The sequence below is a fragment of the Tamandua tetradactyla genome, chromosome X, assembly GCF_023851605.1.
Source record: "Tamandua tetradactyla isolate mTamTet1 chromosome X, mTamTet1.pri, whole genome shotgun sequence".
Taxonomy (NCBI): domain Eukaryota; kingdom Metazoa; phylum Chordata; class Mammalia; order Pilosa; family Myrmecophagidae; genus Tamandua; species Tamandua tetradactyla.
This window is the reverse complement of record NC_135353.1, coordinates 92,285,160-92,313,143: the sequence shown is the minus strand read 5'-3', so window position 1 is coordinate 92,313,143 and position 27,984 is coordinate 92,285,160. Positions and strand designations below refer to the sequence as shown.

The 27,984-nt window shown below is 35.5% G+C and overlaps 1 protein-coding gene across 4 annotated transcripts in view; it reads left to right on the top strand.

Moving 5' to 3' along the window:
- The window catches only part of ATP7A (ATPase copper transporting alpha), a 320,386-nt gene that overhangs the window by 281,036 nt on the left and 11,366 nt on the right, over positions 1-27,984 (top strand). For all 4 annotated transcript variants that reach the window (XM_077144962.1, XM_077144963.1, XM_077144964.1 and 1 more), the window contains 12 exons: positions 180-341; positions 1,997-2,073; positions 2,282-2,507; positions 3,414-3,647; positions 5,086-5,177; positions 12,256-12,383; positions 13,391-13,545; positions 13,762-13,896; positions 15,616-15,810; positions 16,671-16,853; positions 18,607-18,823; positions 22,969-23,115. In XM_077144962.1, the coding sequence (XP_077001077.1) occupies positions 180-341; positions 1,997-2,073; positions 2,282-2,507; positions 3,414-3,647; positions 5,086-5,177; positions 12,256-12,383; positions 13,391-13,545; positions 13,762-13,896; positions 15,616-15,810; positions 16,671-16,853; positions 18,607-18,823; positions 22,969-23,115 (1,951 nt within the window). The remainder of the gene's footprint in view (positions 1-179; positions 342-1,996; positions 2,074-2,281; positions 2,508-3,413; positions 3,648-5,085; positions 5,178-12,255; positions 12,384-13,390; positions 13,546-13,761; positions 13,897-15,615; positions 15,811-16,670; positions 16,854-18,606; positions 18,824-22,968; positions 23,116-27,984) is intronic.

The window sequence follows — 27,984 nt, the reverse complement described above, 5'->3', positions numbered from 1 at the left end:
TTCAATATAATATAAAAATTATGTTGTAATGATCATATCTAAACCATATGAATTGTTCACATAAGATCTTGTGTGGTAATTCATGTTATAAGAGTCCTTTTAATTAAAAGTAATAATTCTCCTCATGTCTAATAGAAGGAATATTATATTTCTGAATACCAAAGCTCTGTCTTTAACAGGTGAAAGGAATGACTTGTGCCTCCTGTGTACATAAAATAGAGTCTACCCTCACAAAGCACAGTGGGATCTTCTATTGCTCTGTGGCCCTGGCAACCAACAAAGCACATATTAAATATGATCCAGAAATTATTGGTCCTAGAGATATTATCCATACAATTGAAGTAAGTGACAAGACTTTTCTTTTTGTGTTTTTCCCTAATCAGTCAGTGCTCTTTTGAATCAATTCTGCTTTGCATTAGACAGAGAATGAAAAAATTTTGACTTGTTTGAGTACTTCACACGTCTGTCTCAAAATTTGATCAAAATGTTTCTACATTTTTCCTTGGACTTTGTTAGGAAGAGTTAGACAAAGGAACATTGACACTATTGATCAGGATCAGATTTACGTTAGAACTGTAAGTCATTTACACATATTTTGAAAGTGGAATAAAGTTTGGTGTAAGTGGTTAGGACTAAGTCATTCTAATCACTAAGAAGTGAAACATTCTAGATGCATTGTTATTTATGTCAAAGTAAATGACTTATTTGTACATTAGAGTAAAAATTTAAAAATCAAACCTTTTTCTTTATGGCAGACTGATCCTGTATCCTTCAGTAAATTTTATTGGCAATTCATGTGAAATGCTTTAAAAATTTCAATGTGGTATAAAAATGGTGTTCTAAAGATCATATTTAAAGCTCCTAACAGTACTGATAAAATTCTATTAAGTATCCATAACAATGCCATTAACATGTTTGTGAAGCTAAATTATGAGTACCTGTATGTGTCAGTTACCAAGATTGCAAAGCTTCAACTTTTAATTCTCACAGTAGCCCTTCAAGTTAATGTTGTCATCTTCATGTTGGAGGTGAGGAAAGTTAGGTGAAGAGAAGTTATGTTACCTTCCCACCAAAGTTGTATAGGTAGTAAGTATCATAGCTGTGATTTAAGTCTAATCTTTCTCACTCAGAAGTCCAAGCTTGGTCTTTTCACTGAGCTACACTGCCAACTAATGTAAGATGGCAGCATTCTCCCTGGTAGTCAGAAATATATTTTGCTGTCTGTGCTCACATGAGCCTTACTTAGGTATAGTTTCCTTTTATACTTTGTTTTGTTGTGGAAAATAATTTTCATTCATGTTCTTTTCCTGAGAGAACAAGAGAAGATACTGCATTATGCAAGTCCTTGAATATTATAGTTTTTATGGTGCTAGCTTTAGAAGCCTATGATCCAGTGTCCTGTACTTGTTCAGGGTGCACATGTATGTGTGCGTGTATATATATGTGTGTATGTATGTATCTCAAAACTAAATTTTTACAAAACTGGCATATGATAATATTAGTAGATTATGCTTGTCTAAATATAATATTCACTATTTAACTGCTGAATTTTGTCTTTATTAGGTCATCAAACACTCTGTCAGTCTGACCAAGTAACAGATTCTGGTTGTTTCTAAAATTACTTATTGGAGACTTTAGTTACTTCTTGATACAATAATAACCCATAGTGAAGAACTTGAATCCTTAGTTTGAGAACAGTAGGCGAGACATTAACTAGAGTTGAGAAAATATTACAAAAGTAATTACAAGAGCAAGAACCACATAATCATCTTTGTATTCCCCAGAGTGGCTTGCATTCAGTAATTGAGCTGAATTGTTCTTAATGCCAGTAGCAGGACTTAGGATTGTGATCCTCCCATTTGTGATCCTATAGTGACAGCTCTGTCCCTTCTCTTACCCAGAACAGAGCTGTAAATCTCTGGTGTCCAAGACCACACATATTATGGTAGTATTTATACATTCAATGAAGTAATATCTTTCTCACAAATTTCCTTAGAATTTAGGTTTTGAAGCTTCTTTGGTCAAGAAAGATCGATCAGCAAGTCACCTAGACCATAAACGAGAAATAAGACAGTAAGTACTTTTGGAGTATCAGTAAAAAACAGATTTTGATTTCTTGTTAGAAATTTAATATCCTGTTAGTATGTCAATTTTTACAATATCATCCTTATACTGAGTAGAGTGGTCACAACTTACTATTCTTCTTTGTAGTATGTATAGTCTGTAACCATTAGCTACTTACTAAAAGGATTTTTCTTTTATTATTATTATTTTATATAAGATGGAGGCGGTCCTTCCTTGTGAGCCTGTTTTTCTGTATTCCTGTAATGGGGCTGATGATATATATGATGGTTATGGACCACCACCTTGCAACTCTTCACCAAAATCAGAACATAAGTCAAGAAGAAATTATCAACATTCATTCCTCTATGTTCCTGGAGCATCAGATCCTGCCAGGATTATCCATTATGAATTTGCTGTCCTTTTTATTGTGTGTACCTGTACAGGCAAGTGAAATGTTAGCAAGTATATTAGTTAATAAAGAAAATAACCAAAATGTCACAGGCAAGCTTATTTTTAACTGAAAAATAAATATTAGCCAGATGTCTAATCATTTTATTGTGGATGCTTTACAAAAGTAATTTTAAACTGAGTAGTTGGTTTAAAATGCATAATAGATTTCATTTAATCCCCAAGAATATTGTTTAGTGGCAAAACAGAGAACAAGGGTTCAGGGTTTTTGGATTTGATATCTGTGTCTGCTACCATACATAACTTTATATATATTATTTCTCCCTGGTACTTCAGTTCATTACTTTCTGTATGTTTTGAACCTTTCTTTTAAGATAAGCATTTTAATGTAGAATGCTTCCTTCTAATAAATCTGTTCCTTCATCTGATCCCTATAGAAGGAAGTAGTGATTTTAAGAACTTCTTAGTATGTTTCTCTGTATTAATGAAAAATAAGTTTTTCAATTATGTTTACCAACAAATCCTGTATCTTGTGATATACATCACTTGGGTAGAATTTTGTCAAGGTGAAGGTGAGTTTTATATAGAGAATCCTTGACAGAAGAATGTAATTTTCCTAATTCTTGTTTTTGCTAGCATCAAAAAGAAAAATCCAAGAAGCTTCTGACTTTTTCTATATTATGGAATAGCACTGGATCATAGAAATAGCCTCCAAAGCATGAAGCAAAGAACCTTGTGTAACAATTTAAATCCCTTCTTCACACACATACACATATGCTAAAATACAAATACTATTTTTTAACTTAAAATCACTCCTTAATGTTTATGGATTAGTCAGAACCCAAAGGACATTAATATTGAATCTTTATCTTAGTTGCTGAGGTATATCTGTAAATCTTACCATTTTTAATAATTCAGTGATTATTGTTCCTATATTGCAGTTTTTTGGAGGCTGGAACTTCTACATTCAGGCTTATAAAGCACTGAAGCATAAGACTGCGAATATGGATGTACTGATTGTGCTAGCAACCACCATCGCTTTTGCCTACTCTTTGGTTATTCTTCTGGTTGCAATGTATGAGAGAGCCAAAGTGAACCCTATTACCTTTTTTGACACACCTCCTATGCTATTTGTATTTATTGCACTAGGTCGGTGGTTGGAACATATAGCAAAGGTAAAGTAAGAAAAGTTACATTTGTTAAACTCTTTTGCAGAAAAGTGACCTTAATATTTTTCTAGACCAATTACTGGAAATGTACATTGATTTCTGTAGTTAGCCATTTACTGAAAGAATATTTTTGCTTTGGCTATATTTTAGTTAAATATTCCTTTAAATGGTTTACCAATGATATGGAATTAATACGACAAGTAGTACAGTATGTCCCTGTTTATTTAAAGAGAGAGAGACATTTGAAAAGTACCTGTCAATTTATTTATCTTGTATCAAATTAGCAATTGAAAAGTTGATAAGACAAAAAAGTTTTAAATAATGTTGAAAAAAAAATCCATGCATCATCTTGTGGTGTAATGTAAATTACTTTCTAATCCTGTTCCAACATACCTTTATATAATTTTTTTTTTTGGCTTTTCTTATTTCTCTTTTTTGTTTGTTTGTTTGTTTTTTGGCTTTTAAAAGGGAAAATTTAATAAGTTGCAAGTTTACAGTTCTGAGGAAGTGAAAGTGCCCACGTTAAGGCACCAACAAGAGGTTATCTTCACTCAAGAAAGGCCTATTTGTCTGGACCACCTCTGTCAGCTGGGAAATTATGTGGCTGGCATCTGCTGGTCCCTTGCTCCTGCGAATATTTTGAAGAGTTCCAAGCATAGTATTCGTACACTTTGAACCCTTAACACTGTAAAGTTTTTCCATGTTTTTTACTCTCTAGATTTGATATTTCTGAATAATACTCTGTCAAGTCAATGTCCTGTAATTTATTAAACCATTCTGGTTTTGTTCTAAACCATTCTGGTTTTGTTTGAAATTAGATTGTTTCCTATTTTTCAATTTTAGGTAATCCTGCATTAAACACATTCATATAGTTCATTTCTATTGAACTAATAGAAGTATACAAGTATAAATTACAAAAGTATGTGATTACTGGATTAAAGGACATAAATATTTCTATGGTTCATGATACAAGTTGTGGCAATTTTACAGTGCCAACAAGAGTATGTCAGTAAACTAGTTTTACTACAATTTCACCAGCATTGAGTATTATCTAAATTCTTACTGAATTAGTAGGTATTAAATGGTATTTCAGGGTTGCTTTAGTTTACATTTCTCCCATTAATAGCAGGGATAAATATTTTTCCATATTTGGGTATTATTTCTGCTTAAATGAATTGCCTATTCATGTTCTTTGCTTGCGTAGCTATTGGATTCCTGATATTTTCCTTACTAATTTAAATTATTCTTTATAAATTATACCTAATAATACTTTTTATATTTTATGTGCTTCATATTTTTTAAGTGAAAATTTTCAGATTTGAAGAAATGTATTTCCTAATTCTATTTTGGGGGGGGTAAAGGTTAAAGTTTGTGTCTTTGTTTTAGTTAAGACCTGAACTTTTTCTGCCTTAGGATTGTCAGCATGTTTCTTTTAATTTTATAGGGTAAAACATCAGAGGCTCTTGCAAAGTTAATTTCACTACAAGCTACAGAAGCAACTATTGTAACCTTCGATTCTGATAACGTCCTCCTGAGGTATTTTGTTTTCATTTTCCCCCCTTCTCCTTTTTAACCTTTTAGGAAAATTTTCAAATACACACAGAAGTAGAGAGAAGAGTGTAATAAACCCATATGATCTATCTCCCAAATTCAGCATTATCTACATTTTGCCAAACTTATTTCATCTATCCTTTGTATCTATCGTTTTGTTTGTGGCTGTAGTATTTTTTTTTGTCAGTGTCATCATATAGTTGTGTTTTTATCCCACAATCAAATTCTGAACATTTTCATTACTCCAAAAAAAGACATATAAGTATAAAATTAAAATGAAAAAGAACACCAAAACATCCCATACCCTTATCCACCCCCCACATTATTTCTTTATTTTTTTTGCCCTTGTTTTTTTAACTCATCTGTCCTACAATGGATAAAGTGAGTGTCAGCCACAAGGTTTTCACAATCACATGGTCACACTGTAAAAGCCATATAGTTATACAGTGGTCTTTAAGAATCAAGGCTACTGGGTTACAGTTCAACAGTTTCAGGTATTTCCTTCTAGCTATTCTAACACACTAAAAACTAAAAAGGGATATGTATGTAATGCAAATGTATTAGTTTACTAAAGCTGCCGGAATGCAATATACCAGAAATGAATCGGCTTATAAAAGGGAATTATTACATACCAAATTTACAGTTCTAAGGCCAGAAAAATTTCCAAACTAAGGCATCTGGGAAAAGATACCTTGACTCAAGAAAGTCTGATGTCGGTCATAGGGGCAGGCACCTGGCTGGTGTCTGCTGACCTTTGTTCCCAGTTCTGTTGCTTCCAACTTCTGATGCCAGTGGTTTCTTCTCTAAGTGTCTGTGGGCCTTCACTTGGCTCCTCTGGGACACAACTCAGGGTTCTGGCCTGCTTAGCATCTCATGGAAAGGCACATGGCAAAGTCTGCTGGGTTCTGCCCATGTCTAGGCATTTGCTTTCTCTGTCCACTCTCCTAGCATCTCCAGCACCAACAAACATCCATGTCTCTGTCAGCTCTGAGGCAACTGTTCTCCAGCCATCTACATCTGAGGTTTCTCCAAAATGTTTCCTATTTTAGAGAACTCTACTAAACTAATGACTGACCTTGAATTAGCGGAGTCACATCTCCATCTAATCAAAAGGCTACACCCACAATTGGGTGTGTCACATCTCCATGGAAGTAATCTAACCAAAAGGTCACACCCACAACTGAATGTGTCTCATCTCCATGGAAACAATACAGAGATTCCCACCCTAAACAATAGGTCTGGCCCCACAAGATTGGATCAAGATTAAAACATGGCTTTTCTTGGATACGTAATGTTTCAAACTAGTGCAGCATAGGAATAACCTCCAGAATGACCTCTCAACTTTATTTGAAATCTCTCAGCCTCTGAAATTTTATTTTGTTTCTTTTCTCTTCCCCCTTTTGGTCAAGATGCCTTTCTCAGTCTTATAATGCTGGGTTGAGGCCCATCCCCAGGAGTTATGTTCCATGTTGCCAGGGAGATTTGCACTCCTGGTAGTCATGTCCCACATGGGGATGGGGGGCAGGCAGCGAGTTTACCTGTCAAGTTGGCTTTGAGAGAGAAGCCACATCTGAGCAACAAAAAACTTTCTCTGGGGGTGACTCTTAGGCATAAGTGTAAGTAAGTAGACTTAGCTTCTCCTTTCACGGAATAAGTTTCATATGAGCAACCCCAAGATTAAGGACTCAGCCTATAAAATTGATAGTCCCCAATGCTTGCGAGAATATCAGGGATACCCCACATTGGGAAGTTTAATATTTCAATGTTTTTCATTGCAAATATTTTTTTATTCTCTGTCCAAATTACTTTGGAATATTTTGGGACATCACACCAACTTACACAAAGCAACGAGATCTCACTCCCTATTCAAGATTCCAAGTAATTATGGTGTTTGAATAAATTGATCATATAGGTTAAATTAGATAGTGTGCTACAGAAAATATAAATTTTGCACCAACAAACATCTCTTCCTTTGGTCTCACACAGAAGCTGAAGTTTTAGAACACAGTCAATATCATACTTTACCCTTTAGTTTGATTTGTCTTAGTCCTAACCAGATGAGCTTCATTCATATCTCTAATTAAAATCTGATCTCTTTTTAAGCCTTTTTAAACATTTGCTGTATGGGATAATGCTGACTTTCATAGCTGCAGAACTCTACTCTGAGTCTCAGGTATTACACAGATACCCAGAACTCTAGGGAACAACCAGATTATACATAAAGAGCTTAGCATCTCAGAATTTAGAAATAACCATTACAACTCATGAATAGATGTGACTGCTTATTTAAGAGTTTACAGTCTAGGAACTTTTACAATAAGCCTTCCCATGATAACCTGTGCTTTCGAATTCAATTCTCAGAGTTTGCACATTATAGTTAGACCATATTAGTGAGGCATTATAATGTTTGTCTTTTTATTTCTGGCTTATTTCACTCAATATACTGTCCTCAAGTTCTGTTCACCTAGTTGCATGCCTCACAATTTCATTCCTTCTTGCAGCCTCTCAGTATTCCATTGTATGTATATACCACAGTTCGCTCTTCCGTTTATCTCTTGATGTACCCTTAGGTTGCCTCCATCCATCACAAACTGAATTGTGCTCACATAAATACCAGTGTGTAGATGTGCACTCATTTCCCTGTTTTCAGTTCTTCCAAGTGTACGCCTAATAATGGGTTGCAGGATCATATGGCAATCCTATATGTAGCCTCTTGTGGAACCACCACACTGCCCTCCAAATGGGCTGCACCATTTTACGTCCCTATCAACAGTAAATAGGGAACAGTACATTCCTCTCCACATTTTCTCAAGCACTTGTATCTTTCTGTTTATATTTACACACCGTGCAATACCTCCTAAGTAAACAATCAGTGGTTTCTGATATAATCACAGTTATGCACTCAACACCACAATCTATATGAGGACATTTCCATTTCTTCCACAAAGAAAGAGGAAGAGGAAGAAAAAAATGAAAAAATGAAGAGAAACACCAGCACCAAGAATCCCATACCCCTCCCTTATATCCCCCTCTTATTGACATTTAGCTTTGTTATATTTACTGGAAGCATATTACAATGTTCCTCTTAACTATATTCTCCAGTTTGCATTGATTGTATTTTTCCATATACCATCCCATTTTCAACAACTTGCAATGTTCATTCTCCCTCATGTAAAAGCATTTTATATTTGTACTTCTAATCACCATCATTGACACTCTAGGTGATATTGCTGCAGTATTTTAAAGTAAATCTCGCTTGTCATATCATTTTACCACTAAATATTTCTGTAGTATCTCTAAAAAATAAAGACATATTCTTATATAATTAGAGAACCATATTGTATGTAACAAAATTAACAATAATTCCTTAAAATCATCTAATATTCAGTCCATATTCACATTTATCTAATTGTCTCGGTGCTGTTTTGAATCTATTATGTACCCAAGAAAAGTGATGTTTTTTTTTCTTTTTTTAATATAACCTTTCTTATTAGAAAGGTGTTGGTTTACAGAAAAATCATGCAGAAAATAACAGAGCTCCCAAATACCGCCCCCCTTTTTTTTGTATGCTGTATAGTGGGGTCACATTTCATTCTTTTTTGATGTGAGTATCCCATTATTGCAGCACCATTTGTTGAATTTTTGCTTGTTTGGTTTTTTGTTTGTTTGCTTGCTTGTTTGTTTTTGGGGGAAGTGCATGGGCCAGGAATCGAAGCCGGGTCTCCAGCATGACAGGCAAGAATTCTACCACTGAACTACCCTTGCACCCCCTACACCCTCTAATTATCACCTTGCCTTAGTGTGGTACCTTTTTATAATTGATGAAAGAATATCATTATAATTGTTCCATTATTAATATCCATAGTTTACATTGGTGTTTACTGTATTGCATAGTCCTATGGTTTTAAAAAAATATTTTTATTAACAAATCTTCACACACATACAGTGCAGACATGGTATACAATCAGGGGCTCACAATATCATGACATATTTGTGTATTCATCACCATGATCATTTTTAGAACATATGCATTATTCCAGAAAAAGAAATAAAAAGAAAACAGAAAAAAATCATACATCCCAGTCACATTGTAAAAGCTGTATTGTTATACATTCATCTTCAAGAATCAAAGTAATTGGAACACGGCTCAGAAGTTTTAGGTACTTCCCTCTAGCCATTTCAATATACCATAAGCTAAAAAGGGATATCTATATAATGCATAAGAATAACCTCCAGGATGACCTCTTGACTCTGTTTGAAATCTCTCAGCCACTGAACTTTATTTTGTCTCATTTCTCTTTTCCCCCTTTTGGTCAAGAAGGCTTTCTCAATCCCTTGATGCTGGGTCCCGGCTCATCTGGGGATTACTGTCCAACGTTGCCAGGGAGATTTACACCCCTAGGAGTCATGTCCCACATAGAGGAAAGGGCAGTGAGTTCACCTGCTGAGATAAGAAAAGCAATTTCAATCGTGATCCAAACTTGTGGGGGCAGCTGTTTCTTTTAGTCCTGATTCAATACCATAGGATGGAAACTTGTGATTAGATTATCTCCACGAAGATGTGACATGCCCAATTTGGGTGTGACCTTTTGATTAGATGGAGATGTGACTCCACCTATTCCAGGTGGATCTTGATTAGGGTACAAGAGTCTTTAAAAGGGGAAACATTTGAAGAAACATCAGAAATGACAGAGCCAGCAGAAACTTCAGAGCAGGACTGACAAAGATGCTGACACTTGGAGAACAGAGACCAGCAGACATAGCCATGAGATGCTAAGCAAACCAGAACCTGGAGAGAGCCCACAAAAGCCAAGAGATGAAAGGCAGCCCCAGAGAAGCAAAGTGAGGAACCCCCACAGGAACAGAGGCTGAAAACAATGTAGACCAGGAACAAGGGACCAGTGTGCCTTCCCAGCTGACAGAGGTGTTCCGGACACATTGGACTTTCTTGAATTAAGGTATCTTTCCCTGGATGCCTTAGTCTGGACATTATCATAGGCTTAGAACTGTAAATTTCTAATTTATTAATTTTCCTTTAAAAAACTGTTCCATTTCTGGTATATTGCAATTCAGCAACCTACAAACTAAAATAGTCTCCAAAATGTTTTTAAATCTCTTTGTTTGAAACAGAATTCAAACAAGATCTACTCATCAGTGTTTTTGGCTGTCATCTCTTAAGTCTCTTTTTTTTCAACTTTTTTTTATTGTATAATATAACCTATATACAAAGCAAAGAAATAAAAAAGCAATAGTTTTCAAAGCACTCTTCAACAAATGGTTACAGGACAGATCCCAGAGTTTGTCATGGGCTACCATATGATCTTCTCATATTTTTCCTTCTAGCTGCTCCAGAATATAGCAGGCTAGGGGGCTTAAATACTTTTTTATTATCACAATCGACTTTTTTTCCTTCTTTTTTTGTGAAAAATAGCATATATACAAAAAAGCTATAAATTTCACAGCACAGCACCACAATTAGTTGTAGAACATATTTCAGACTTTGACATGGGTTACAATTTCACAATTTTAGGTTTTTACTTCTAGCTGTTCTAAAATACTGAAGACTAAAAGACGTATCAATTTAATGATTCAGCATTCTTATTCATTTGTTAACTCCTATCTTCTATGTATAATTCCCCCATCACCTTTGATCTTTCCATCCCTCTCTTTAGGGGTGTTTGGGCCATGGCAATTCTAAATTTTTGATATTGAAAGGGTCTTTCACTAATATGGGGTAGGGAGATGGAATCATCTGATGTTCTGGAGAGCCTGGGCTAGGTTTCAGGACTTATCTGGATTAGAGACCCATCTGGAGGTTGTAGGTTTCTGGAAAGTTATACTAGTGCCTGGAACCCTTGTGGAATCTTATATATTGCCCTAGGTGTTCTTTAGGATTGGCTGGAATGGTTCTGGTTGGAGTTGGCAGGTTATGATAGGTAGCAAAGTATCTGAAGCTTGTGTAACAACCACCTCCAGGGTAGCCCCTCAACTCTATTTGAACTCCCTCTGCCACTGGTACTTTATTAATTACACTTCTTTTCCCCTTTTGGTCAGGATATAATTGTTGATCCCATGGTGTCAGGTCTGGATTCATCCCTGGGAGTCCTCTCCCACGTCACCAGGGAGACTTTCACCCCTGGATGTCATGTCTCACGTAGGGGGATGGCAGTGATTTCACTTGCACTGAGGCAACATCTGAGCAACAACAGAGGTCCTCCAGAAGTAACTCTTAGGCATGCCTATAGGTACTCTAAGCTTCTCTGCTATCTACATAAGCTTCACAAGAGTAAGCCTCATGATCGAGGCCATGGCCTACTGATTTGGATATCCCTAAAGTTTGACACAGTATCGGGATTCCCTAATGTTAAGGTTTAATAGTTCCATATTCTTTCTCCCCTTCCTCAGGGGACTTTGCCAATAGTTTTTGATTATCTGCTTAATATACTCCAGGATGGTTCCAAGCATTACAATAGTCTATATAGGATTAAAGGACCTCTTTCTTATTCTGTGCTTCCTGTGTTCTTAGATCTCTTTTAATCTACACCAAACAGTTCTCTCTCTCTCACTCTCCATCCAAGTGATTTGGTGAAGAAATATCCATCAGTTTTTCTATACAGTGTCCCATGGTCTGAAATTGTCTCCTTGCTTCCTTGTGGTGTCATTTAACTTTTTCTATACCTCCCATGTAAACTGGAAATTAGAGCTAAGTGATTAAATTTAATTCTTTTGTGTTTCTCGTTTTTATGCTCCTAAATTGCTTAGGCAAATTTACACCACAAATAAATTGTTCAGTTAAATAAAACCCATTACACTATTTTTAAGTTTTCATGTATTTATTTAATGGCTATACCACAAATGCTTAAAATGTCTGCTTTGTACCAGGTACTGTACCATTCACCAACAGTGAACTGATTCGACATAGTTCCTAGCATATTTGTTGGCTTTAGCTTCCATTGGTAGTAATTATAGAGCTATGTGCGCTATATGAATTTAAAAGATTTTATGGAGAGAACAGAGTGACAACCATATTGTCATGATGCTTTACATATTAACTCATTTCCAGTGAAGATCAAGTCGATGTGGAACTTGTACAACGTGGAGACATCATTAAAGTGGTCCCAGGAGGCAAATTTCCAGTGGATGGTCAGGTTATTGAAGGACATTCTATGGTAGATGAGTCCCTTATCACAGGTATGTTCTTTCAGAGGATTGTGATATGAAATTGAAATAAATCCAGATTATTAATGGAAAATGGCTGTGACTGGTAAAGAGCTTTTCATAGAAACTATGCAATAAATAAGTTATGAGCAAAGAGGGCATGCGTTCTTTTTCCGGATTAAGTCTGTCTCCTCGGATTTAATTTGTGACTTTAATTATGCTATAGAAGGCTCCTTTCACTTAGAGATGTTAATTCCTGAAATGTATAACCAAAGGAAGTTGTCTTAGTATGCTGAAGAGACTGATAAACTTAAAAGCTTTCCTGGGCAAATAGCTATTCTGTTTTACTACCCTAAAGATTAGTCTGGTATGAGCTGGGATACACTTCCAGATTTTTCCACATCAGGATCTGCTTTAAGAGAGTAGGTCTGGAGTAGCTTTAGAGACCTTAGATAACTAAGGCCAATCTGGAGTAGAACGCAGATAACGGCTCTGCTACTTCAGCCCTCAGGATAGTCCCACAAGAGGCTCAGATTATGGACTGTGTGGAAAAATAATTCAGGACTCCGTATTTCACAATCAGGGTACTATTGCTAGTTTGGATCACACAATTTTAGTTATGAGAACGATCTTACAATTGCAGTACATTTATTATCCTTGACCACAGCCCACTAAATTCTAATGAAAGCAACCCATGCCCCGAGTCATTATTACAAACAGAGGCTAGCTCCCACGTTTCCAAATGCTCTTTGGGAACAGGCTGAGAACTAATGATGTAGGTCCAGGCTAGAGCTTCTGATATATCTCCCAATAAGAACTAGTAACACATTAGCGTTTTCAATTTGAAATATGTATCCCTGGGTTTGAGCTAGAATGGATATAAGAAAAAGTCAGGACAATTTTCTCCTAGGATTTGTCCAGCTTCAATTTCATAAAGGAAGACTTTCCTATCTAAATATTTTTTGACAATTACCAAATAAGACTTGCTTCACAATGGTGTTCATTTATGTTTCCTAAATCTATCTTTACCCCTCCTGCAGGGGAGGCAATGCCTGTAGCTAAGAAATCTGGCAGCACAGTGATTGCTGGTTCCATTAACCAGAATGGGTCACTACTTATTCGAGCAACCCATGTTGGAGCAGACACTACGCTTTCTCAAATTGTAAAACTTGTGGAGGAGGCACAAACATCAAAGGTAATTTAACTCCTAAGGGAAATGGAAAGTATTTTCTTGAAAGCCCTCTTGGTATATATCTTGATCTAGTTTTTATATTTTCCTTTGATTAATTTAATTTGCATTAATATGGAGTTTGTTAAAATATTTGTGTTTGTGCTGAGTACCAAATATACTTTACAGTCAAGTTCAGAAAAGACCACTTGATATACTATTATTATAAATTTTTAATTCTAGGCTCCTATCCAGCAGTTTGCAGACAAACTCAGTGGCTACTTTGTTCCTTTTATTGTGATTGTTTCCATTGTTACCCTCTTGGTTTGGATTATAATTGGATTTCTTAATTTTGAGATTGTGGAAACCTACTTTCCTGTAAGTAACTTGTAAGAACTCTTTAACATGTGCAAAACAGTTGTGAATCTCTTGCATAAATAATTAAGGGGAAAAATTAACTTACCAGTATGTTTAGTGGGTTGGAGAAGGAGGGTGACAAGAATAGCATTTTCATTTCTGTCAGTATAAAAGGCTTCTTTTAGGAAAGACTTTTTTTTCATTATGATTTGTGATTTTCCAAAAGCAAATACTGAACTTTTACATTTTATAATTAGTCTCATTTCCAGCATGATTTTGCTTTCACAAAGGACTACAAGATACGTTAAGGAAGCCCTCAGTATCTCAGCTCTGCCACTTTCATCAGTGTTATCTTAGGTCACTTAATTTCTCTTCAAGCTTCAATTTCCTCAGCAATAAAATGAGCTACCCATTCTGCATGGCTTGCAGTTATCATGAAGGTTAAATAAGATAATATGTTAGAAAGACTTGGTAATTTATTAAATGCTTTATAAATATAAGATAGTATTTTTACCTGCTTATCTAGTTCTATTATAGTCTTTAAAGAGTGGTATAAAATGGTAATAATTAGCCTAAAAGATATGCGCCTCAAATTAGACATATACTGTAGTCACTTAACTTCACTTATCCTGTTGTCTCATCTGTAAAATAGGGATAATAATACCTAAATTACAAAATTAGAGGTAGTATAGGTAAAAGCATGCAACATACATTGAAACATGCACATATGACATATATGAAATTATAAGACTAGATATCTGTGAAAGTCCCTTCTAACTCCATTTCATTTTAACTCTAAGATAAACATTTAGTTTAGTTTAGACATTTGCAAACTTAGTAAGAACCAGCACTGTAAAACTATTACTACTAATACAGTCTAACTTTGTTGTATTTCTTCATTTAGAAGAAAAATGCCATGCTGGCTGTATCACTTTTTCACACTGTTTGTCCCTTTAATTATAGAACAAGTAGAATTATAATGACTGTATATCTATTTCATGTTATGGTCATTAGTATAATAGAAAAAGTTTCTTTAAATGATTCACATTGTTTAAGTACATTTTGAACAAGAGGATTGCTGCAAAGTATTTTGTAATGTGTGTCCTAAAGAAATTTTTCTCATAAATTCAGGATTTCTTAGGAGATTTACTGTAAAAATAACAATTATTATTTACCCACATGAGCAAATACTTAAGGTTACTCAGAATTTAATTAGCGGTTCACATTGTTACATCCAAAGGGATTTTGTTGGAGTGTGATTAAGCTCCCTTTGCGTGACATGCAATTGTTTTCATTGTCTTTAAAGAATTGTATGACAGGCAGATTCATGGTTTTAATATACAGTGATACAGAAATTCAAAATTGTAGTTAGGATCAAATTTGTTGAGAATTATGTCTCATGTTTGCAGCTATCCTGAAAGTCCCTAATAAAAGCACTTATTCTCTATATGGGGCAAAAAAAAAGAAAGGCTCTGAATTGTGTGTTCCCTATAGTCACTCTATAATTTGTAACTCTGGAATCAGCAAAAATGAAATCTTGTTTTTAGAACTATGACATACTTCCCAGTTAAGTCACAGTTTCTTCATAGGAAAAAAAAGTGTTTTCTTGCTAGTTACTATAACAGTGTGTTGGTAGCTAGGCATGGTATGTGTGACTTCAGAATTGCGGTTTTATTTAAGTTTTGTTTTGTTTTGTACAACTGTAAAGCAGTAAACAAAATTTATGCCTTTCTTTTAAAGGGCTACAATAGAAGTATCTCCAGAACAGAAACAATAATACGCTTTGCTTTTCAAGCCTCTATCACAGTTCTATGTATTGCATGCCCCTGTTCTCTGGGACTGGCTACTCCAACTGCTGTGATGGTCGGTACAGGAGTAGGTGCTCAAAATGGCATATTAATCAAAGGTGGAGAGCCTTTGGAGATGGCACATAAGGTAAGAAAGTCCCCCAGAACTACAGATTGCCCCATCCAAACTAGCAATAGTGCCTCTATTGAGAAACACAGAGTCCTAAATTATTTTTCCACATGGTCCATAACCTGAGTCTCTTGTGGGCCTGACCTTAATTATCTCAATGTTCTTTATAGTTATTATTCTCTTATGCTTTGCATTTAATCATTGTATCTCTGTCATCTCTGTTCCTCGGGCTACTCATTTTTCAGGGTTCTTAGTCCACGTTTCCTGAGAAGTGACTGTAATCTCTAATTCCAGACTCTTTCTTTTTCCTATCTAGGCTATGTTCTTTCATTGGTTCCCTGAGCTATCTCTTCTCACCCCAAATTTCTTAACTAGACCCAACATAACCAAAGCAACCCAGCAGGTCTTATCTGATACTCACTTCAACTTGGTTACTTACCTTTCCTCTTATCTCGTATCTGTCTTCTGCCCAGATCTTCCCTATGACCCTACAATTCATTAGTATTGAAAGCTTTCTGTTCCCCGTAGAGGGTCCAGAGGTGTCTCTTAATTACCTGTTTACAGTCAACCCTTAACAATTAACTCTAGTTGTTTAACATATTCCCGTACATATTTAGCATGATTAAACTGTTGAACTTTTGTAGGGGATAAATATTAGCTATAACTAAGGGGATTTGTTCCATAATTCTCCCTTCCTTTTGTCCTTCCAAAAATAATGTCAGCTTATTAAGAAACTAAATAGTAATCTTTTTGCCAAAGTAAACCTTTTTCTCATTTCTAGAAAGGTGATGTTAAGGATTATCAAGTCATTTAGGTGCATTATATTTTATTTTATATTTAAGATAAATATAGGTGCATTATATTTAATTTTCTTACAGGTAAAGGTAGTGGTATTTGATAAGACTGGAACCATTACCCGTGGAACCCCAGTAGTGAATCAAGTAAAGGTTCTAGTGGAAAATAGCAAAATATCGCGCAATAAGATCCTGGCCATTTTGGGGACTGCTGAAAGTAACAGTGAACACCCTCTAGGAGCAGCAGTAACCAAATACTGCAAACAGGTATATTTTTCTTTTGTTTATTTATGTAATTATCTCCTCTAGGAATTACCCAAAAACCTTATCCAAGTATAAGAAATAGAAGGCCAGACTGGTGTTTACTATAATTTACACATAGCTGGTATGAGGCTAGAGAGACTTGTATTTTCTCTTTTAATTTTATAAAATGTCTTAGTTTCTTCATACAGATAAGTATAAAGATGAAAACAGAAACTAGCTATAATTCTGCCACATGGATAACTCCTGTTGACATAAAAAATTAATAATAGAAATAATACATACTTATAGTAGGAAAATTCACAAAATTCAGACAGTTATATAATGAAAATTGAAAGTCTCATTCCCCACCCCTTCTATAATTTCTCTCTACAAAGTTTAACAGCTGTTAACCTGTTAACAGTTTTTTAAATAACAGCTTTATTGCAATATAATTCACACATCATAAAGTTCACCCTTTGAATGTACAATTCAGTAAGTTTTGGTATATTTACAACTTGTGCATCAGCCAACAGTTTTTAATGCATATATCAAGATGCCTATTTATTTATTCTTTTTTTAACCCTACATAGAAAGATCATCCAGTGACTACTCTTTGTTACCTTGTTGTTTTTTTTTTAAATTTTATTAAATGATTTTCCATGTTAGGACATACAGATCTCCTCACTGTTTTTAATGGCTGAGTTGTATTATTATTGTATGATTGTTATTTTGTTATTACAATATGCAGTAAACATTTTCGTCAGCTTTTACAAGTTTATCTCTACATTGAATGCCAGTCAATTCAATTGCTATATCAAAGGATACATGCAGTTAAATTTTCATAAATATTACCAATACCAGCTAATGAATATTGCCAACACCCACATGAAAGTTTGTATCAGTTTATATCTTCAAAAATTGTAAGAGTGCCCATTTCCCCACACTCTTGCTAACACTAAATTGTTTCCAATTTAGTAAGTAAAAAGTCAGTTTGCTTTCTCTTTCCTTAATTATGAGTGAAGTTGAGCATCAGTTTATTGGCCATTTCTGTTTCTTTTCTGTAACCTGTTTGTATTCTTTGCCTATTTTTCAGTAGGGTTGTTTGTCTTTTTCTCATTGAATTTGTAAATTATCTCATGTTAATTTTAAAGTTACAATGTGGCAATTTCTACCATTACTTGCCATTTCTATATTTGTTCTTTCCTTTCTACCTATTAACTGTTATTGACCTAGCTTCTTTATACCCAAATCAAACACAGAGGATGACGCTGTAAATAGCAAGGAAACAATGATAGCCACTAGAATTCTTTGGCTTACTGAAGACACAGCATCACACTAGAGAGCACCCTGGTAACTAAAGGCCCTATTCTCTATTACCCTTTGCCATGTATTGAGTAAAACATCTAACTTGTCTATAGACTTAAATTTTTAACTTGTAATTCTCTACTGGAGAGCGCAGAAAATACCGATAAACCACTTCTGTTTTCTTTCCCCAAACATGCTATAATTTTTAGAGTGGGATTAGAAACAAAAGATTCTGAGATTCTCCTGTAACTTTGGATATGATAGTCAGCACTTTGATCCTTCATCTGTATCAAAATCCTCTGTAAAGTAGGCAATGACTAATGACAGTTTTATTTTAAATATTTAGTCTTTACCAGACATGTAACGTATGTCTAAACGTTTACAGTTAACCAGGAGTAATCTTTGAGCTTGCTAATGGAAGTCCTTGCATTATTAGAACAGCAGAGAAAATCCTTCTGTTTCTATTTGTTAGGAGCTGGACACTGAAACCTTGGGTACCTGTATAGATTTCCAGGTTGTGCCAGGCTGTGGTATTAGCTGTAAAGTCACCAATATTGAAGGCTTGCTGCATAAGAATAACTGGAAGATAGAGGAAAACAATATTAAAAATGTATCCCTCATTCAAATTGATGCAAGTAGTGAACAATCATCAACTTCGTCTTCCATGATTCTTGACACCCAGCTCTCAAGTAAGCTAATTTTCTTTGTAGTACCTATTATAGAGCAGTTAACTTTATAACCTTTAACTGTTACATAAGAAACAAAAATTGGCATCATAGTTTCATTCTCTCAAATCAGTTCTACCATACGCCTTCTTTATTTCACTCAAATTCCTAGAGAGCATTTCTAAACTCTGTTCACTGATACCACTATAGGGTGTGAGGTCTGGCCTTAGTTGATCTTCCATCTTACTTCAGTAATTCTATTTCTTATCACATTTACTCCAAACCTTTTTTATCTTTCACAAGATTATATGACCCTCCCCCTAACCCCCTAAGCAAATTACTTTGCTTATTTTTCATATAGAAAACTAAGATACCCAGATATTGTTATTTTCAATTTTTGCCCAGAATTATTCCTCTTCCAGGGAAAGACATTTTCTTCATCTTTCCTAATATATACCTTCATCTTTGCTCTAGATACATTCTCTCTTGACTCTTTAGAGACCTTACTCTCTGTTATGTCCCCATGCTTTTTTATTTTCCATCACTCCTATATTAGAAGTTTCATTTTCCTAAATGTATAAACATTTGCTCCATCAAAATATCTTCATTGCTTTGTAAATTATTTCCTATATGTTTTCTCTTCCTTTATAGCTATGCTTCTAGAAAGAGAAGTCTAGAATTGCTAAACTCACTTATTCACAGCACATTCATGTCTCAAATCATTGCAGTCTGGATTCTGCCCCATCTATACTCCTGAAACTGTTCTTGCTAAGCCCACTGATGACCTTACTCAGTGCCGACTCCAGTGATCACTTCTCATTCTTCATATCACATGAACCGCTAAGGCATTGGACAGTTTTGACCATTACTTCCTTTCTAAGACTCTTTCCTCCCTTGATTCCATGACTGCTTTCTCAAGATTCTCTTCTCACTTTCCTGGTTGTCACTATTAATTCTACATTGAGTCCTTTTCTTTCCTGCTCCCAAATGTTAGATGTTCTCAGAGTTTTTTCCTTTGTCTTTTTTCATTTTACATACTCTATAGAATCTCATTCATGCCCATCACTTCCTGTGCCACCTATAGAATTCTGCTACCCTACCAAAATCCACATTTCCAGCCAAGGCCTGTTCTCTGAGCTTCATGTTGATCTATCCATCTGCCCAAAAGACATTGGTAAACCCACCTGTTCCAGCTACTCCATCCATTTGTGCCAGAGTGATTCTGTTAATGTGCAAATATGACCACATCACTTTCTGACTATTACATTTTATTGAAGTAGTTTATAACCTTTTTCTGAATCACGAACCTATGGGGGAATATAGTGAAAGCTATGGATTCACCCCTCAGAAAAATTTTGTTTCAAGAGGTTCACTTATATCTTGAAGCCCATCTATGGATCTCTGTTAAGGATCCCTTCTTTAATGGCTCTCATCTCCTGTAGGGCAATGTCAACTCTTTCTAGACTTTGTTCTAGATCTGTTCCTCATGATCTATCTCTTGCCTCCCTGTACCATCCACCTTTTCTGTTTTCCGCCGATCCATGTGTATTCTTTTCTCTTTCCACACTGAACTACTTATAGTTCCACCTTACATGGTTCCATTGCATGCCTATTTCATCATCTCATTTACTGTTTTCTGTATGTAATGTCCTTGTCTGCAAATGGCATCCCTCGTTTGTCAAGACCTAGCTCAAATCTTTGGTCAGTGAAGCCTACACTAACACACTCAGGCAGAGATATTTGCTCTTCTTTTGGAAACATAATTATACTATTAATCTCTGTTGTTGTACCAAGCAAACTGTATTATAATTGTTTACCCATGTTTTTCTACTAGACTGTGAATTATTTGTCTGTTAACTTCCAGTATCCAGCACATTGACTTATAGTAAATTTATTCATTTGTCAGCTTTTTTTGAGTACTTCACTGCGTGTCATGCACTGTTCGAGACACTAAAGAATCAGCAGTGAGTAAAATAGACAAAGCCCCTTCCTTGTGAAGCTTACATTCTCATGGGAAAACATAAGACAGTGAGCAAGTAAATAAGAAAATATAGTTTTCAGATAGAGATAATGCTCTGGAGGAAAATGAAGTAAAGTAAGTGTTATACAGAATGCTGGGAGTAGGGGTGAACTATCTTATATAGGTTAATTAGGCCAGGCCTCATTGAGAAGGTGGCTTTTGAGCAAAGACCTGAGGTAGTAAAGGAAAAAGCCATGTGAATGTCTGTGACAAGAGTATTCTAGGCAGGAGAAATAGTAAGTATAAAAGCCTTGAGACATAGGAATATATACCACAGTGAATCTTGTGGTGAACAATGTCTATGATTAACTTGGCAAATATAAGAAGAGTTCTTTCATGAACTACAACAAATGTATGACACTATTATAAGGAGTTAATAATAAAGGAGTATATAGGGAAAATATATTTATTGCAAACTATGAACTGTACTTAACAGTAATATTTTAATACTCTTTCATTAGCAGAAACAAATGGACTACACCAATACTATTGGTCAATAATAGGGAGGGTTAAGGGGTATGGGGGATTTGGGTTTCATTTTTTATTTTTATTTCTTTTCTGGAGAAATGAAAATGTTCTAAAATTGATCATGGGGTTGTAGGCACAAGTATTTGATGATACTGTGAGCCAGTGATTGTATACCTTGTATGGTTTTCTATGGTGTGTGACTATATCTCAATAAAACTGCATTTTTAAAAAGGCCTTGAGATAGGCATATACTTGGCTTGTTTGTTGAGCAGCAAAGATACCAGTGTGGCTAGACAAGAATAAATGAGTGGGAAAGAAATAAGAGATGAGGTCAGAGAGCTTGTGAGAGACTAGATCATGGAAGGATTTTAGGAAGACTTTGGCTTTTGCCCTGAGATGGAAAGTCAGTTGAGGGTTTTGTGTGGAGGAGTTATAGAATCTGACTTAATGTTTTAAAAGTATTACTTTGGCTGTTCTGGTGAACGTAGTTTGGAGGGAGCAAGGTCAGAAGCAGAGAAATGAGTTAGAAGCTGCTGACATAATTCAGATGAAAGATTATGGTGGCTTGGACCAGTGTGGTAATAGTAGAGGTCGTAGGAAGTGGATGTGTCTTAAAGGCGGAGCTGACAGACCTGCTCATAAATTGAAATGGTGTATGAGAGAAGCAGGAATCAAGAATTATGCTGAAGTTTTTGGATGAAGCAATTATTAAGATGGTGTTACCATTTAAATAAGGTGGGGAAAACCTCAGGAGTAGCAACACTAGGGAGAGATGAGACAGTAGCTAGAGAGGTAGGTGAGATCAAGAGGGGGTTTTAAGCTGGATAATGTACAGCAGGTTGGTATGCTGATAGGAAGAATCTGATAGAGATAGAAATTTTGATGATGTAGGAGAGATAGGGGAGAATTGCTGGAGAGCCTAGAATAGGCAAGAAGAGGGGGATCTAATGGGCAAGTGGAGAGGCTGGCCTTAAATGGGAGCAGGGGCAGTTAATAACAGAAATGAAAATAGATTATATGGACACAGGCAAAGATAGCTGGATAGCCATGGTAATGAGAGTTTGTGCAAATGCTCTTCTATTGTTTCTATTTTCTTTTTGTAGTAGGAAGTAAAGTCATCATCTGGTGAGAATGGAAGATGAAAAGTTGGACATTTGAGGGAAAAAGAGAGGTATGAAATAGCCATCTAGAAGAAATGGAGAATGAGTGAAGAAATGTAGTAGAATTCCTAGACAATACTAAAGGCCCACTTAAAGTTAGTGGTAGCAGATTTAAAATGAGACAAGTCGACATGATTATGAGATTTTGTCCAACCACATTTAGCTACTGATGCACAATAAATATTTTTAATTTGATTGAATCGTTGTGGAAGGTCAAAGGAAAACCTTTGCTGAGGAAGTAACATTTGGTCTGGCTCTTGAAGAATAGGATGGAGTTTTCTATTTGCAGAGGAAGGAGAAGGACATACCTTGCAGAGGCAGCAACATGTGCAAAGGCCCAGAGTCTTGAAAGAGTAGAGTATGTTCCTACAAAAATTGAAAATCACTGTTGTAAGCTGTGTTCTACCAAAAATACAATGTAGGACTGCAAGGTTAGATTGGAAGAGCTTGCTTGTCTCTCAGAAAATTGTTATTAAGATTAAATGAGCTCACTAATTGTTATTTTTGAACATTTCTTTCAGATGTTCTTAATGCTCAGCAGTACAAAGTCCTCATTGGTAACAGGGAATGGATGGTTAGAAATGGTCTTGTTATTAATAACGATGTAGATGATTCCATGACTGAACATGAGAGAAAAGGTCGGACTGCTGTACTGGTGGCAGTTGATGGTAAGATTTTTCCACAAATATAGCATGATTCAGTGTCATCATCTCAGTTATTTTATGTGTATTTTTGGAAGACTTTTGAACTATGAGGGTTATTCAAGAACAGCTTTAATATAAAGTGTAAATGGTAGCAATACATGTTACTGATTAATTTAAAAATCTGTTGTATTTGCCTGGTTTTATTATTTTCTTCCGAAGCCTACATTTGGATAAAAAACTAATCAAGAATCTTTTAAAAATCTAAAATTAGATAACATTTAAATAGCATAGCAAAATCACATCCATAATCCTATCATCCTGACATACAATCAGTTTTAATATCATGTATTCCTTTCCTGTGTTTGTTCTTATAGTAATTATTTACAGAATTATAATATTGCACATAATATTTTTAAGTGGGTGATTTTCATTATATGTAAATTAAACCCCAATAAAGTTGAATAGAAATTTTTTATTAATACATGTTATATATTCACATACCATGCAGTCATCCAAAGTGTACAGTCAGTGGTTCACAATATCATCATATAGCTTTGCATTTATCATCACAATTGACTTTTTTTTTCTTTTTTGTGAAAAATAACATATATACAAAAAAGCAATAAATTTCAAAGCATAGCACCACAATTAGTTGTAGAACAGATTTTGGAGTTTGGTATGGGTTATGTCACAATTTTAGGTTTTTACTTCTAGCTGCTCTAAGATTCTGGAAACTAAAGAAATATGAATACAGTGATTCAGCAGTCATACTCATTTATTAAACCCTACCTTCTCTGTATAACTCCACAATCACCTTTGATCTTTCTCCCACTCTTTAGGGATATTTGGGTTATGCCCATTTTAGCTTTTCCATGTTGGAAGGAGCTGTTGATAATATGGGATAGAGGGATGGAACTAGGTGATGTTCTGGAGAGGCTGGCCCCTCTGCATTTCAGGACTTATCTGGTCCAGGGACCCATGTGGAGGTTGTAGGTTCTGGAAAGTTATGTTAGTGCATATAACCTTTGTAGAATATTTTATAATGCTCTAGGTGTTCTTTAGAATTGGCAGGAATGGTTTTGGTTGGGGTTGACAAGCCATGATAGGTAGCAGTGTCTAATTGAAGCTTGCATAAGAGTGAGCTCCAGGTCTGGAGCCAAGATGGTGGCTTAGTGAGATGTGGGATTTAGTTCATCCTCCAGAGCAGCTAGTAAAAAGCCAGAAACAGTACAAAACAACTGCTAGGGCCACATCAGTGACTGGACACACAGTGTACACCAATCTGGACAAGTTGAACCAGCTGCGATCCCACCCAGAACCCCTTCTCAGGCTACAACTGCCCCAGGTAAGGGTGAAATTTAGCTTGTCTGAGAGCTTGTCTGGAGGTTGTGCCTTCCCCAGGAGAGGGGTGGGGCCCAGATCAGGTGGAATCCCTCCCTCAAGGAATTCAGACCCCGGGGTCTGGAAAACTGAAGTGATTAAAGCCAGCCTGCAACCTCTCCTTTGTCTTGACCACACCCCCAGCAGAGATAGTCTGCTGAAGTTAAAGGTACCACATCACCTTATGTTGGTGGGACCTGTGGGCAGACAATCTCCACATACTGGGCAGGATAGGAAAAACACCGAGTCTACAGGCTTCATAGAAATTATTTAAACCTGCTGGGTCTCACCCTCAGGAAAAACTGATGCAGGTGACTCTTTCCTCCTGGGAGGAGACCAATTTGGTCTGGGAAAATCTGACTGGGATCTATAATACCTAAGTAGACCCTACTAAGTGGGATAAAAAGGCACCATACAGACAGGGCAAGAAACAAGAACTGAAAAATTCTAATCTGCTAAACAAAACCAAAGCTAGAGGTCTAGAATAAGCTGAACTGAATGCCATAGAAAAGATAGACAACAAAGTCATCCAGCAAGAAAATCCTAGGTAAAAAATGTGATAATAATCTCCAGAATAAACTAATTAAGGAAATTAAATGTAGAGACACCAGCAAAAAATAATGAATCATACTAAGAAACTTGAAGATATGGGCCAGTCAAAGGAACAAACCAACAATTCAAATGAGATGCAGGAGTTGAAACAGTTAATTCAGGATGTTCGAACAGACATGGAAAATCTCAACAGAAGTCAAATTGATGAAATGAGGGAGGATATAAAGAAGGAAAGGAACAAAGAAAAAGAAGAAATCAAAAGTCTGAAAAAACAAATCACAGAACTTATAGGAATGAAAGGCACAGTAGAAGAGAAGAAAAAAACAATGGAAACCTACAATGTTAGATTTCAAAAGGCAGAAGACAGGATTAGTGAACTGGAGGACGGGACATCTGAAATCCAACAAACAAAAGAAAATATTGGAAAACTATGAGTAGGAACTCAGAGAATTGAATAACAACATGAAGCACATGAATATATGTGTTTTGGGTGTCCCAGAAGGAGAAGAGAAGGGAAAAAGAGGAGAAAAACTAATGGAGGAAATTATCAGTTTGAAAATTTCCCAACTCTTATGAAAGACTTAAAATTACAGATCCAAGAAGTGCAGTGTACCCCAAATAGAATAGATCCAAATAGACGTACTTCAACACACTTACTTATCAGAATGTCACATGTCAAAGAGAAAGATAGAATTTTGAAAGCATCAAGAGAAAAGCAATCCATCACATACAAAGGAAGCCCAATAAGACTATGCATAGGTTTCTCAGCAGAAACCATGGAGATGAGAAGACAGTGGTTATGATACATTTAACATATTAAAAGAGGAAAGCTGCCAACCACGAATTCTGTATCCAGCAAAATTGTCCTTCAGAAATGAGGGAGAAATTAAAACATTTTCAGGCAAAAAAAATCACTGAAAATATTTGTGACCAAGAGACTGGCTCTGCAAGAAGTACTAAAGGGAGCACTAGAGACAGATAGGAAAAGATGGAGAGAGAGGTGTGGAGAAGAGTGTAGAAATGAAGACTATCAGTAAAGGTAAAAAGAAGAAAAATTAGATATGACACATAAAATCCAAAAGATAAAATGGTAGAAGAAAGTACTGCCCTTGTAGTAATAACACTAAATGTTTATGGATTAAACTCCCCAATCAAAAGACATAGATTGACAGAATGGATTAAAAAACAGGACCCTTCTATTTGTGGTCTACAGGAGACCCATTTTAGACCCAGGATAAACATAGTTTGAAAGGGAAAGGTTGGGAAAAAATATTTCATGCAAACAACAATCAGAAAAGAGCAGGAGTCCATATACTAATATCCAACAAATTAGACTTCAAACGTAAAACAATTGAAAGAGACAAAGAAAGACAATATGTATTAATAAAAGAAACAATTCAACAAGAAGACAATCATAAATATTTATGTACCAAGCCAAAATATATGAGGCAATCACTGAAAAGAGAAATAGACACATCTACCATAATAGTTGTAGACTTCAATTCCCTGCTCTTATCAATGAACAGAACATCTATACAGAAGATTAATAAAGAAACAGAGAATTTGAATAACACAATAAACAAACTAGACTTAACAGGCATTTGTAGAACATTACACCCCACAACAGCAGGATACACCTTTTTCTCAAGTGCTCATGGATTCTTCTCAAGGATAGAACATATGCTGGGACACAAAGCAAGTCTCAATAAATTTAAAAAGATTGAAATCATACAAAACACTATCTCAGATCATAAAGGAATGAAGTTTGAAATCAATAATAGGCAGAGGGCCAGAAAATTCACAAATAAATTGAGGCTCAACACACACTCTTAAGCAACCAGTGGGTCAAGGAAAAAGTTACAAGAGAAATCAGTAAATATCTTAAGGCAAATGAAAATGAAAGCACAACATATCAAAATTTAAGGGATGCAGCAAAGCCCGTGCTAAGAGGGAAATTTATTGCCCTAAATGCCTATATTAAAAAAGAAGAGCAAAAATTGAGGAATTAAGGGTTCTCTTGGAAGAACTAGAGAAAGAACAGCAAACTAACCCCAAAGCAAGCAAAAGGAAAGAAATAATGAAGATTGGAGCAGAAATAAATGAAATTGAGTACATGAAAACAATCAAGAAAATCAACAAAACCAGAAGTTGGTTCTATGAGAAAATTAATAAGATTGATGGATGCTTAGCAAGGTTGACTAAAAGAAGAAGGGAGAGGATGCAAATAAATAAAATCAGAAATGGAGGAAGAGACATAACCACTGACCCTGTAGAAATAAAGAAGGTAATGAGAGGATACTATGAACAACTTTATGCTAATAAACTCGACAATGTAGATCAAATAGACAACTTCCTAGATAGGTATGAACATCCAACATTGACTTGAGAAGAAATAGACGACCTTAACAAACCAATCACAAGTAAAGAAATTGAATTAGTCATTAAGAAGCTCCCCTAAAAGAAAAGTCCAGGACCAGATGGCTTCACATGTGAGTTCTATGAAACATTCAAGAAAGAATTAGTACCAATCCTACACAAACTCTTCAAAAAAATTGAAGAGGAGGGAAGGCTACCTAACTCATTCTATGCAGCCAACATTGCCCTCATACCAAAGCCAGACAAAGATACTACAAGAAAAGAAAACTACAGACCAATCTCTCTAATGAATATAGATGCAAAAATCCTCAACAGAATTGTTGCAAATTGAGTCCAGCAGAACAGTAAAAAAATTATACACCATGACCAAGTAGGGTTCATCCCAGGTATGCAAGGATGGTTCAACATAAGAAAACCAATTAATGTAATATATCATATCAACAAATCAAAGCAGAAAAACCACATGATCATCTCGATTGATGCAGAAGAGGCATTTGACAAAATTCAACATCCTTTCTTGTTGAAAACACTTCAAAGAATAGGAATAGAAGGGAGCTTCCTCAACATGATAAAGGGAATATATGA